General features: G+C 41.9%; 1 protein-coding gene and 1 long non-coding RNA gene across 2 annotated transcripts; one reads left to right on the top strand and one right to left on the bottom strand.

Moving 5' to 3' along the window:
- The first annotated feature begins 8,293 nt into the window (after positions 1-8,293).
- fdx1b (ferredoxin 1b) lies at positions 8,294-13,232 on the top strand. The gene is made up of 4 exons (XM_060912289.1): positions 8,294-8,418; positions 11,888-12,015; positions 12,136-12,265; positions 13,018-13,232. The coding sequence occupies exons 1-4, from the start codon at positions 8,294-8,296 to the stop codon at positions 13,130-13,132; spliced, it is 498 nt and encodes a 165-aa protein (XP_060768272.1). The 3' UTR covers positions 13,133-13,232.
- Positions 13,156-15,122, bottom strand: LOC132875491 (uncharacterized). The gene is made up of 2 exons (XR_009651828.1): positions 14,954-15,122; positions 13,156-14,853 (listed from the first exon to the last, which is right to left on the bottom strand). It is a non-coding gene; the product is annotated as an uncharacterized LOC132875491 (long non-coding RNA).

The raw sequence follows: 15,122 nt of genomic DNA, 5'->3' as shown, positions 1-15,122 counted from the left end.
AAAATTTACAATAATTTACAAAAAGGAAAAAAAGGTAATGTCACCCAAAGGGGTCAGCACGAACGGGCGGGAAAACCCATGCGAGGTACCGCCCACTTTTAACAATAAAAAAGTGAAATCATGAAACTGTTGTTCACAACACATACATTTATGATAAATATGATTTCTAATAAAATCAGTGCGCTAAGTTTGATGGCACGCGCAAGATCGGACGGCGGACCAGGTGCACGGTCTATCTATATCGTAGCAGGTTTTGAGTAGTTTACACAGAAATCCTACAACATACGGTAGTTTCTAAAAGAGTTCGCGCTGCTGAAAATAGCGCTGGGTGCAGCATAGCAAACAGAGTTCCATAGTTTCACAATTCTGTTGAAGTATGAGGCCTGGAATGTTGAAGTTTTGCAGAAAGGGGTTTTCAGATTTAGAGCATTACTTTGCCTTGTGCGGCCGTGTGTTACAAAAGAGACAAAGTTGTGTACATTTAGGTCAGTATGACCATACAGGCATTTGTAGAAAAAAATTAAGTCCTTTAATTCTCTATCATACACCAGAGGTAGGAGGTTAAGCCTCTCTAGCCTCTCTCCATATGAGAGTTCACCGACGCGGGTTCTCAGTATCCATCGCGTGGCCCTTCTTTGCACTCGCTCGATCCTTGCTTTCAAGTACTGTTGGCTTGGTGACCAGACTTGAGTAGCAAAGCATAGCTGGGACTTGACGAGGGAGAGATATAATGTTCGTCTCACTGAACCGTCCGTGAGTAACGAACACGTACGCTTCAGGAGTCCTAGGAGTTTATTTGCTTTTGCGATGATATTTGTAAACACATATTTGTAAACACAGTTTGTTTTAATAACATTTTAAATGATAAAATAAAATAGAATAATAGAACACTGCTACAAACCACTGAAAATTTCTCCAAAAAATAAAAGATTATTAAATAAATTAAAATGAAATGAACATTTCCATATTGACTGAAGTGCAGCACCAACAGTTCCAGCTTGTAACTCTGTTCAGTTTCATTCAACATTCATGTTTTTTTTCCCCAGAAAAATTAACTTGTCCACATTGTCCTCTGAAAGGGCAGATCTGCTGGCACTTACAATATCTCAGTGATCAAGTTCAGTGTATTGCCAGAAGCATACCCGATTGCTACTGAACAATGTCAGCACACTGCTTTCGTCTTATCCACTTGACTTTGTCCGTCGTTGTATTTCACCGGGAAATTCAAGTGTTCTCAAACAGGAGACCTTAATGATAAGGGCAGGTCTTCAAGCTCTGGCTTCTCATTCACATTACCCATGACTTTCGCTCGCTTGGCTGGGCGTGTAGTGCGCTCAAAGTGCGTGGCAGAGACTGAACAAATGTACAGTCCACCACTTAATATGTTTGTGTGGGAACTCACATTTGAAATATGTTCCACATGCAAGAAAAGCTGACTGTTAATTCCTGTTAAAGATTGCATTTGGTACACACCTGCACCGTACCAAAAGTCCTGTACCGAAATGGTATGGTGCAAATACGTGTACCGTTACACCCCATCATCTACTGTAACCTATTTTCTCTTTCAATCTCACTTGATTCATATCTTTCAAGTAATTGTTCACTCTGAGCACCAGTTACATTAATAAGAAATAAAATCATTAGCTTTACTTTTCAGGAACTTATTTTACTGAAATCCTTCAAAGTGTAAACTCCTGAAAAAGTTATAACACTAAAATAGGGATCACATGGAAAAAGCAAAGCAGTGGCAGAGCATCACACTCTCAGACCCCAATCTCTCCATGGTGTCCGATGCTGTAAAAGGTCTTCTTGTCATTTAACAACATTATTTATACTTCAGTCAACATTATTTCTCAATTAATGTTTGATAACTGATGCAGTATCCTGATGGTTTGATGGTATCCTGTGGGGGGGAGGGGGGGAGTATGGGGTTCGGGGCTCTTTGCTAAGGGCTGTCCGGTCCCTGTGCGAACGGAGCAGGAGTCTTGTTCGCATTGCCGGCAGTAAGTCAGACCTGTTCCCAGTGCATGTTGGACTCCGGCAGGGCTGCCCTTTGTCACCAGTTCTGTTCATAATTTTTATGGACAGAATTTCTAGGTGCAGCCAGGGGCCAGAGGGAATCCTGTTTGGGAACCATAGGATTTCATCTCTGTTTTTTACGGATGATGTTGTCCTGTTGGCTTCTTCAAACCAGGACCTTCAGCATGCACTGGGGCGGTTTGCAGTCGAGTGTGAAGCGGCTGGGATGAGAATCAGCACCTCCAAGTCCGAGGCCATGGTTCTCGACCGGAAAAGGGTGGGTTGCCCTCTCCAGGTTGTTGGAGAAGTCCTGCCTCAAGTGGAGGAGTTTAAGTATCTTGGGATCATGACTGTGTTCATGAGTGAGGGAAAGATGGAGCGTGAGATCGACAGGCGGATCGGTGCAGCCTCCGCAGTGATGCGGTCGCTTTACTGGTCCGTCGTGTTGAAGAAGGAGCTGAGCCAAAAGGCGAAGCTCTCGATTTACCGGTCGATCTACGTTCCGACTCTCACCTATGGTCATGAGCTTTGGGTAATGACCGAAAGAACAAGATCGCGGATACAAGCGGACGAAATGAGTTTCCTTCGCAGGGTGGCTGGGCACTCCCTTAGAGATAGGCTGAGAAGCACAGTCACTCGGGAGGAGCTCGGAGTAGAGCCGCTGCTCCTCCACATCGAGAGGAATCAGCTGAGGTGGCTCGGGCATCTCTTTCGGATGCCTCCTGGACGCCTCCCTGGGGAGGTGTTCCAGGCATGTCCCCCCAGGAGGAGGCCCCGGGGAAGACCCAGGACACGCTGGAGGGACTATGTCTCTCGGCTGGCCTGGGAACGCCTCGGTGTTCTTCCCGAGGAGCTGGCCGAGGTGTCTGGGGAAAGGGAAGTTTGGGCTTCCATGCTCAGACTGCTGCCTCCGCGACCCGGCCCTGGATAAGCAGATGAAAATGAGATGAGATGAGATGAGATGAGACTGATGCAGTAAAAACAGTTCCCAGACTTTTGAACTTCAGACTTTACTGTTACTTTCTGCCCCCTGACCCCGCCTCCTGTTTAAGGAGACAATGATGCAAAATGTATAATTTCAGTTTTTTCTGTGATTCGCCTTTGTATAGAACCCAGGGCCATCAGAAGCATTTTTAATGTGGGGGGGACACACTGGCGGGGGGTCTGGGGGTCCTCCCCCAGAAAATTTTTAATTAATTAGATGCCATTTCCTGCATTCTGGTGTATTTTAACAGGTTATTAAACACGTAATTTTACCTTCAAAAGTCACTTAATTCAATGACTATTTTAGAGACTCAACAATAAGTCCTCATTCAACGAGTCCATATATTCATCAGCCTGTTTTTAAACCCACTGCTCTGCCCAAGATAATGAGATGAATGTGACACAATTTATCACCAACAATGACTTTATGGGTGCATTTTACTTTTTATTCTGTGTTTCCTTTTTTATTTAGTTTTAGATGGAACACAACATGCCACTGGGCCAAGCAATAGTGACACTCAACTGTATGTTTAAAAATAAGAATATTCATAATTTCACACAATGAACAGGCATGACATGGCATCATGCAAACTTCATAACACGCAATCACACTGTGTCAAGCAACGGTGACACATAAAAAATAACTTCACACAATGAACAGGTGCGATTTTGTTCACCACCAACAGTGACTTTAGTGGGTGCATTTTACTTTTTTCCGATTTAGTGATACTCATAACAAAAATGGCATGGCATCATGCAGTCTTCATAACACAAAATTACACTGGGTCAAGCAACGACACATAAAAGAGAACTTCACACAATGAACAAGTGCAGTTTTGTCAGCCTACATGCAATGGTGGTACTACAGTAACATTTACAGATTAGTATAACAAATAGATTTATAGATATAACTCCTTCTTACATTGGTGCCACCACAATTTCTACCACTTCATAAGTTTTATCCCCCTTTACTTCACAATCCACCTGGAATAACGTCCATCTCTCTCCATCGCTTTCCTCTCTACTATTCCTTCCCCATACACTGATTTCCCATCTTACTTTCCAGAAAACTGGCAAAGACCAGACAAAACAAGTTCTTCAAATCACAACAGGGAATCAATAAATATCATCAGAGCAGACTTGACCTCATTCTTGGCATTACAGTAAGGCAGGCCTACTGGGTTTGAATTAAATGATAGCTAACATTAAGCTAGCTGATACATCTCCTAACATTGACTAGCCAGCTAACTGCACTAACATTTCCATTGGGACAAAAACCCTGTCCTGTGGGGAAATTCTGACTGACTTTCCGCTTCTTTGTAAAGAATGTCTTTATGTCCATTGTGTCTGGGGAGGAGCAAATACTGCAAACAATTCATCATCAACCAAGAATACCCCATTAGGCTAAGCTTATTTCATTGTTGAGTTGAACATTAATTTAACGTGGCCGAGGGTTAATTTTTGAGGGCAGATAACAAAAGAATAAGGTTTTAGCAAAAGCCAGACATTGTGAGATGGCAGTGGGGCTGACGTCACCTCCTCCATTTTTCAGCAGCTGCACCAACATGTCTCTGCTCGCACTGAGATTCACCTGCATGCGGTGAGTTGTTGTCGGTAACGCCTGGAAAACCCGGAGTGGATTTTCAGTGGTCTGTGTATTCTCTTATCGATTAAGTGGAATGGATTCTTTCACGAAGCAATAGAAACAGCGCTGGGTGAACTCATATTTTATGTTAATTGTGGGGGGGTCCAAACGAAGAATTATGAAATGTGAGGGGGACACGCCCCCTTCACATTCAATGGTGGCGACGCCCATGATAGAACCTTTTATAAATATTTACCATGTAAGTGCCAGGGGCCTCATGTACAAAGACCTGCGTGGATTTCCCACTAAATATGTGCGCACGTCAAAATCGGGAAATTTGCGTACGACCAAAAAAATCCGGATGTGTCAATCAGTGCGTACGAAGGTTTCCACACACTCTCCTGTTGTACATCCCAATCAACGTGGAATTCGGCACACATGCACGAGCCCCGTTCCCCGCCCCGTCTCCTCCCTCAATTATTCCACACTGAATATGTTAATTAGTATAAATAGACCTGCAGTAAGGCCCGCGTTAGGTAAAAGACATGGCAACTTTTACTAACGCGTTAATGTTAATTAAATGTTAGAAATCTCACGTTAATCAAATTAACATTTAACATTTATTATTAACATTTAACATTAACATTTATTCGCGTTAATCCCTGCCTTTAGCACAGTGTAATAGAATTCACATACATCACTTAATTGTTCTGTCACCTCCAATTAAAGTGATGTTCAAAGTGTATGCTATGAGACATGCAACGGTCACTGATTGTATGCCACTGAATGTGAATGTAGCCTATACCAAGATAACGGTATGATTCGCATCGTCCGCAGTGCCTGCGCCACAATGAGTGTCTATTTGAGTTACATGGGTTTTGAAAACAAAAAAACACCTTTAGTGCTCTAATGTGTACATTTTTTCGGGGACACCCTGTATTTGAGGAAATGTCTTCCTCTCTTAGTAGGCCCAATATTCCTAGCCACATGTAACCAGAAATAAAACGTGCACATATTTTCCACAATAGGATTTTAATGACAAATGTATTCTAGCAGGGTGCCAGGGAACAACAGGAGGCCCCCAGTCCATCCCACCCGAGCAGGAAGAGGACCCCCAGCCGAGCGGATCCAGCGTCACTGTCACCTGCCCCCCTTCTCCACCGCCTGCCCCTGTCGCCGGGTCCACAGGCCGGGTGCTGACGCGTGCGGTCCTTGAGTCGCAGGGGGAAATTGTAAAGGGGATAGAGGCGATTAACGACAACCTCGAGGGAATCCGCGAGGAATTGAAGGAACTGAATAACACATTAAAAGAATATCTTAAAAAATGAATGGTGTCCCGTGTCCCGTCTGTCCTTACCTTTTCACATTGTGGCTATTAAGCGCTGCCGGGTTTGTATGCCATGTCGCTGTGGCACCTCGTTGTGAGGCCCAGGGTCTGGGTCCTCTGGTAGGTCTCGCTCCATTATTGGCACGCCGTGCCGCTGCGCCACATTGTGTAACACGCCACACACCGCGGTTGTGTCTGATTTGTACGCACTTGGACATCGTTTCATATATTGATCTTGGTAATTATGTGATAAGGCTACCCCACGCAACATCAACTAATAATATTTCAGTCTGACACCTCGCGGCAAATGCGTGAGGAAGATCTATTAAGCTAGCTGCAATGCATGGTCCTGCATGTGCATTCTTTAATTTAATTAATTAACCAATAGTCAATGGGAATAATATCGAAATGATATTGCTGGGGTTTCTCATTTCCCGTAATTACAATATGGAAGGGATGGTTGATGGATCTGTTGGCATTTACCCAACAGTCTCGCATTATGTGTCTCGACAATGTCATATGACTGACATACATTTCAATTCACGCATCCTGCTGTTCCGATGCATTTTTGGATGCCTCTTATCGCCATGTCATGACTCTTGACCGAGTAGGCCTAAATGTAATTGCGTTGCTCTGCCTCTAAGTGTCGCCAAGTACCAAGATGCACCAGAAATGTGCGTACGCCAGCCATGAGGTTTGCGTAGAGTACCGCACTTTTCCACGCCAAGTCAATCTTTGTACATACGAATGTTTGCGCAGAAAGTGACGTACGTAGCTTTTTTGTGCGTACGCAAGCTTTGTACATGAGGCCCCTGCTCTCTTTATTCCTGACACATGAGCTAGTGTGACCTAATTCTTCTTTTTTCCACTGAAATATATGACCTCAACACACTGGAACCAAAATAAATACATTCCAATAAATGCAGTGAATGTTCTGAGCCACTTTGACAACCAAAACAAGCATGAAATCATTTTTTACATCAGCTTTCACTCACTATATTTATTTTTCTATGTGTTCAATCAACACCAAGTGAAAACCACACTGAGGCTGAAGCCAGCACTTCCCACACAAGTTGGCTGTATTTCTTAGAATCCCCCCCCCCCAGTATCGTCCAGATTAGAATTCCTTTGCTGTATTAAAGCAGGGGTGTTCAGTCTCAATCCTAAGGGATTTTCACCCCAGGAAGTAGCAGCATCCTCAACAGCTGGTTGGAGCCGAAGATGAAGTGAGTAAAGAAGTGGAATCAGATGCAGCTCCTCTCAGGTTGGAATGAAAGTCTGCAGCCACAGCAGTGTTGTGTGGAGACAACTGAAGACTCTGGGATTATATTACAGAGGTGTCATGAATAACATCCCAACCTTCAGTGTTCAAGCCTTAAATACAGTATAAAGTACTGCAGTGATATAAACAAACAAACAAACATGCAGAAAATTAAACACAAAAAAACCCTACGTGTAACAATTACTACAAATAGAGAACATGTTCTTCTGACTTTTTAAGATGAAAACACAAGAAGTGTGTTGCACCGCAGTCACCTCGCCGTCACTGTTTCAGGGACAGGAAGTGACCATGACACGCCCACTCACTGCGGAGATACACACACTAACTAACACTAACAGATGTACAACACACTCTGGGGAGCAGTTGGGGGTGAGGTGCCTTGCTGGTCCAGGGAATCGAACCAGCAACCTTTTGGTCCCAAAACTACTTCTTGAACCATTGCTTCCCCCGACACTAACACACACATCAACATACTATCACTAACGCACACACTAACTAACACACACTAACAGAAACTAACACACACACTAACACACACTTTAAAACAGTTGTTTGATCCTGAATGATTTTCTTTATTAGAGTTTACTTTAGACTCAAAATTTGGAACAAATCCATTGAGTCAGTATGAAAAGTTTAAATGACTGCAGGTCGATGAGCTGCACTCAGACGTGGTGTAAAGTGGTGTGTGTGTGTGTGTGTGTGTCCTCACACTCTCCCATTTTATTGCTGAAACTAAATCAATGCAAGTTTAAGAATAATATAGAATCCTGAATGTTTTAATTGTTTGTTTTGAAGCCTTTGTTAATGTTGTATTTTACACACAGCGACCTTCAAATCAGGGCCTGACAGTGTGTGTGTGTGTGTGTGTGTGTCCTTCTTGTCTCGCCAAACAATTCTATCTCTTGTCCTTGACCTTTTCGATCAAGGCTTGAGTTTATCTCTAATGACGTCCTCCGTATGTGTGTGTGTGTGTGTGTGTGTGTGTGTGTGTGTGTGTGTGTGTGTGTGTGTGTGTGTATACAACCTTGCTTTCCAGGGTTTTTCCTCATCCATAGGAGTCTGATGGAACTCTGGGTTTGTCCAGACGTCAAACAGCATGGCCCTGCGAGTGTGTGTTCGACCGCTGATCTTCTCAAACGGAGTCCGACTCTGGGGAGAAACTTTGGGTTTAAGAAACGTAATCAGACATTTCAGCCAACACCATGTGCTCCTGAGCAACAGGTAGGAGCTGAACATCTGATCTGGAGTCAGCATTAAATTAAGTACAGGGCTTAGTTCTGATATTAATGTCTGATCTAGGGTCAGTCTGACTCTCTTCAAATGACAGAGTGATCTTCCACCAGTGTTATTGAGCTGAGATCTGCTGTCACTGAGAACAAATCAAACTGATCCAGGATCAGACTTGAAGAACCGATCGGCTGTAAAGAAAGTAGGATTTGTTTTTAAAGTCTGATATTAGATCAGTTTATGTTACAGTAAGATTTGAGCTTTAAATCTGATCCAGATTTGGTAAGTAACAGTAGATAACTTTGTAAGATTAATCTCAGGTCACTCTGAAGATTAGATACGATCATCATTTTATTAATGTTGTGTTTTGGGGTAAATTAAGCACATAGTTGGTTCAGGAACTGTGACTGGGAACTAATAATATCTAATAGGAAGCGAAAACATGGACAAAGTTTCACAGTGGGGCAGAACAGAAGCGTAACACTACACACTCCGAACGGTAGCATCGATCTCTTCTGCAGAACTCAACAGGTAAATGACTCACCCTGCCCCCTTCAGGTTAATAATGCTTACTCCCAGCGCTTTCAGTAGAAAAAAACAAGTGCCAGTACTCCCCATATTCACCTGTTGGCGTATGAGTCGGGCGGTCGGTATCAGCTGATCGTCAAGTAATACATTCTTGCATGTCTTGAATATGTTTTTGTATTTCATTGCACGATGTCATCTTTTCTATCTCTGCTGCTTTTAAGTGTGATCTAGAATCTCGGTGTTCTTTAATTTTCTTGCGCAGTGAATGAAGTTGTTTTGCCTTGTCAGCACCAAATGCAGAGATTAAACATCAACTCCACTCACTTGACAACCTCAGTCCCTGTAGTGTTTGGACAGTAAGTGAGCTAACTTGGCTACATTTCTTACGCCCAAGCTTTTTGTCTTCACAAATAATCCAGTCGTTCTGTGAGCAAAAATACTGTATTTGATCCTTTGACCAACAGTTTGGCCATTCATGTTGAAGGAGGTTATTGTTAACGTCGCAGTTGGCTGGAGTATTGGTAGTAGCAGGCGTCGCTATAGCAACAGGCTCTTCGCTGTTAGCAGATGTGCTAGTGTTAGCTTGCCGCTCCCCACCTGCATTTTCTGCCGCAGTAGAATTTGACTGTCGAAGAGCTGTCATCATCCGACTCCGTTTCGACTCTCATTCTCTTCGTGCCCTTTTGTAGCCATGCCAACATTACTGTCCTGTTTTTGTTTCTTTGTTTTTCCTGTTTGTTGTTTCCGACTTCTCCGTGAACAAGTGAGTGAGCGTCATGTAGTCCTGCGAGCGTTGAGAGAGGCGAGCGTCGCATAGTGCACCCTGGGAAATGTCATTTAAATGTCATAATGAATCGCCAAGAGACACTCTGATATGGAGAGGACAGGAAAGGGTACTGTGAGCTTGTGAGCAGTCAAGGTCAAGGGTCAAGGTCAAGGTATCTTTATTGTCCCAAAACAGGGAAAATGGATTTGCAGCCAGAAAGATGCACACAAAGATATTCACACACAATACACAACAACAGACAACACGTCATGGGCAGGATCCGTACAAATTAAACATGAGCACTAGACAATTACAAACATGGAACTAACTGCCATTCAACACCTGGATGGCAGTGGGGACAAAGGAAACCTTAAATGTCTTAGTCCGAAGAGCAGGCACCCTCCACCGATGGCCTGAGGGCAACAGTACAAACTCAGACTGAAGAGGATGATCTACACTCTCTAAGATCACAGAATCCTTCCTGAACACTTGTCTGTTATACAGATCAGTTAACTGGACTCGACTCCTCCCTGTAACCTTACTGGCCACTTTAACAAGGTTACCAAGCCTGTTTTTATTGGCCAGGGTCAGATTTCCATACCAAGCAACAATGCAGAACATAAAAACTGATTCAATAAAACTTCTATAAAAGAGGGTCATCATCACTGAGCGAACATTAAAAGAGAACATTTTCCTCAAAAAATAGAGCCGTTGCTGAACTTTTTTTGCTGTGAAGGTAACGTGAGCATCAAAGCTCAATTTGTTGTCCACAACCACTCCCAGGTGTTTATAGCTGTTTACCAGCTCAATATCTACACCTTTAATGCTGGTTACTACAGGACAAGGACTGGACGTTCTAAAGCTGATCATCATATCCTTTGTTTTAGACACATTTAATTGGAGAAATGATTCATCGCACCAAGATACAAAATCATTTACAACAGGCCCATGATTTAGCTCCTCCCCTGGTACGCAGTAAAAAGTCCCAGTATGCCAGGGGTTAAAATCTGGAAGTGGCGGTACTGCGTACCAGTGCATACCAGCCCACTTAAAGCACTGGTTACTCCACCTCCTCTCGCTCCGCCTCCTCTTTATTTCATCTCAGAAATATTTCTCTGATGCTTTTCTCATTTTGTGGAACTGCTTGGTTCTGATCAACCTCGTCACGAATCTCACGCTCTTTTCACAAACTCTAAACTCATTTTAATTCTCTGGCAGTGATCAGTGTCGAAAAGGGCAAAACTGGCCATGAATTAAAATGTCATGCTGTCAGGAACATCTCACTGGATTAAAAAAAAAAAACCCACACACAGCACACAGGATGAAGGAGCATCTGAGTGATTAATTTATTAATGAAGAAAAAAAGTTTTGGAAAACAGACAGAAAAAAAACAAGCTCCAAAAAACAGTCCAGCAATCCACTAAACAGAGCAAAGGACAACAAATACAAATCAATTCAAAGCTGTACACGTCTCAAAAATTACAAATAAAATAATACAATATAATAAATAAAATGTATTGATTAAAAATAAAATAATATAAACTGTAAAATAAAAAATAATAAAATAAAATATACAAAAATATGAATAAACAGAGAAACAAACAAATTCTTCTAAATTTATCAAATGCAAAAAAGCATGAAAAATACAAAAAGTCCCAACATCTGGCCTGATCAAGCCTCAGTCAAAAAAAGAGAACAAATAACACTTCATGAAAGGGAGTTAATCATCTGATTCAGTGACTAATCCCAGAGTCATTGGACTCACTGAATGAGAGAGGAGCAAATTCTGCCGTGACTCAAAAGATTCAGTGTCTTGGAAAGTGTAGATCAGGTTACTTACACACACACAGAGGTGTAAATACGTCTTACACAATGATTAAAAAATACAGACAGATAAACGTGTACGGTATAATCTCTGTTTAATCATCACGAAGCCTTTCCACATCAAGGGAACAGAAGGATTCAATCGATAATGATTCATTCAACTCAGTGAGTCATTTAAAGGACTGAATCATTTGCAAGCAAAACATGTTGAATTCAGTGAGCTTGCATATTGTTTTTAACAGTTTCTACAGCACTGTTCCACAAATCAGTGCTTCTATTTGGGAAAAAACATGTGTGTGTGTGTGTGTGTGTGTGTGTGTGTGTGTGTGTGTGTGTGTGTTCCAGTTCTCCAGGCTCTAAGGTGCTGCTACACTTTATTAATCAGAGAGGAACAAAGATGAGTGTGACAGCAACAGAAGGAGAATCTCTGCTCGATGTTGTCATCAACAAAAACCTCCAAATCGACGGTTTTGGTGTGTGTGTGTGTGTGTGTGATGATGATGTACATTACTAATTAGTTCTGTGTCAGTATAAAGTATTAATGTTATGATAATAACCATCTATCAGAGCTTATCAGTGTGTGTGTGTGTTAGGTGCATGTGAGGGGACGTTAGCTTGCTCCACATGTCACCTGATCTTTGATGAGTCTGTGTACGAGCGCTTGGAGCCGTTGGTGGATGAGGAGATGGACATGCTCGATCTCGCCTATGGACTCACCAAGACGTAAGACTCTGATTGGCCGATTCAGAAAAGCACTCTGATTGCTCCATTTGCGTTAATGTTCACTGCACCTTGTTGTGAATGTCTGCTGACCGAAAACGATCACATTCCCGACATTTTGAATTTCTTATTTCAGTTTGCTTCAGTCTTATTGACTGCTTTCCAGCACAGAGCAATCTGATTGGTTAACTGGCAGCAGCTCATGTTTCTGTTGTTCCGTAGCGAGTGAAACACTTCATCTGAATGAAACATGACGATAATGTACACGTTTGTCCATCATGTATTTAGGACCTTTCAGAATTGTGGGGACACTTCATCAGAACTCGCAGGAAGTTCTTTCACATCCTTCCACATTTGCATGAAACAGTTTGATTGTTTAAAAGTGTGGCTGATTACACTTCAGAATAACGGTGGTGAAGCTGCCGCTTGTTTGTTTCAGTTGTCGATGTAGAAAAGAAAGATGTAAGCGTGCACGGAGACATTTCTAGTGTCTTTCCAGGCAGCAGCGTTTTCTGCCCTGAGCACCTGGTAGTTCCAGTAAAACTCCATAAATACACACTCCAGGTTCGACCTTACACACACACACACACACACACACACACACACACACACACACACACACGACTGTAATCAGGATTATATTAGAAACGCACTACATTCAGCATCATCCCGCCCCCTGACTGACTGACTAACTAGGTAACATCCCTGACAGCTGATTGGCTGGTGTGTTTATGGTGCTGCACTCTCATTGGCAGGTCTCGTCTCGGGTGTCAGGTGATCGTGGCGCCCTGGATGAACGGCATGACGGTGCGCGTCCCACAAGGGGTCAAAGATCAACGAGTGACACAGGAGGCGAAGAACAAACAATGACACACACACACACAGACACACAATTAATTCTTTCTTTTTTTATTTGTGAGAGCTCATGATTAAAATTCCAGTGTCGGTCTCTATAATATTAACAATCACAACTCACAGGTAAACAAAAAACACACATCATCATCATCATCATCATCATCATCATCATAATCAGCACATACACACACAAACACGCCCGGCGGGGTCTCTGGGTGAGTAGTGACTCCTCTCTTGGGGTATTTGACAAACTGACACCCAGTGAGAGCGAGTGTCACACACAGTCTGTCAAATACTCGAAGAGAAGAGTCTATAGCGCAGAGGGAGAGCAGCACCTGTAAACAACAACAACATTTTAAATATCACATCTCTCACTATCTCTCTCTCACACACACACACACACACACACACACACACACACACACACACACACACACACACACACTTGTTCCTCTTCTGAATGTCTTAAAACTTCACTTGATGCAGCATTTTACAGGAAAAGGGAAGAACACAAAACAAAAATGTTTAAAAAGTGAAAGAATAAAAGCCAAACAGGACAGTTTAATTTCCTCAGTTTTACATCAGTCACTAAAGGTCTCTCCATCCTTCTCTCTCTCTCTTCTTGCTTTTGTTCTTTTTCACTGTTTTCTTTCATTTGCTATAAATTCACGTAAGTCCTTGTTTAAAAAAATGCTTTCAGCACTTTTTTTATTCAGTGTTTAATGCTGAGAATTTACACGAACACACATCTCACTGTATGGTAATTTTTTTTTGTCATTATATATTAACAACTTTCCTGAAAATAAAAAAAAGATTATTAATAATAGTGTTGAAATATGGATCGCATCCCATCAGAACTTCACAGATGTACTTTAGACCCAATTTTTATCTAAAGAACGAGACACGGTGAAGAAGGTGGATTCATTTTTCTTCACACCAGTGCGTTAATTTCATGTGTTAAATTTCACAAATGTTCCAACAGTGAGTGTAACATATTAATAATGCAAGAACAAAAAATGACACGAGATCCAAATGTTCTGATTGTGAAATAAACATCTTTCCTCTTTCTGAGTCTTTAACAATGGCTTCTGGAAAAAAAAAAACATTTAGAGATAAATTGCAAAATAGTGATGCTAATCAAAGAACAGTGGGGATACAACTTTTGCACACAACCACAGATAAGGTCTGAGAGATTATTTGAGTGTCAAATCCTGTGGAGTCAAACCCTGACTGCAGTCTGGAGTTAAGTAAAAATAAATAAAATGTTTTAATTGATGTATGAATGAATGAATGAATTATTGAACAGGATGCTTTATGAAGAACTCGGCGATCTGCTGAAACAGTGAGTTCAATTCGAGTTCTAAATTAAATGAGACCTTAGTGTGGACGTGTACTGTGAACTTGATTCGTAAATTCTACGTGATCACGATGCAGTGATAAGGGTTAAAACGAGGCGTGTTCTCTTTCTGTCCTACATTTCAGTGACATTTCTAGTAACAAGAACAATAAACAAAACTAATAAGATGGTGAGCAATCTATATTTTTAACTCTTGCTACAATCAAACATCTGATAGTGTGTCTTGTTGAGTGAAAATATTGGAAAAAGTTTGGTATTTAACCTGATTAATGTTCCTCATGTGGGCTTGTATTAATGATTAAAAATGTTCACCTTCAGGAACTGACTCACTCAAAGACATTTGTTCCATCACTTCTTTCTTGGTGACAACATTAAAGAACTAAGATATGAGATATAAAGATATTAATATAGGCAGAAATATAACACACACACACACACACACACACACACACACACACACACACACACACACACTTTACCCAGATGTATCTTTCTTATCTTCTTGTATTAGTGATATTTCTGAAGACCTGTTCAAGTCCACGGATGAAGATCAAGAACCATCTGTTCCACAGGGTTCGGAGAGCAGAGTCATGTGCAGGCCGTAGTGTTTGTCAGCGTGCAGGAGAGCATGTGTGAAGAAGTGTGTGT

The sequence above is a fragment of the Neoarius graeffei genome, chromosome 28 (genome assembly GCF_027579695.1).
Source record: "Neoarius graeffei isolate fNeoGra1 chromosome 28, fNeoGra1.pri, whole genome shotgun sequence".
NCBI classification, from domain to species: Eukaryota; Metazoa; Chordata; class Actinopteri; order Siluriformes; family Ariidae; genus Neoarius; species Neoarius graeffei.
This window is presented reverse-complemented; position numbering and strand designations above follow the sequence as displayed.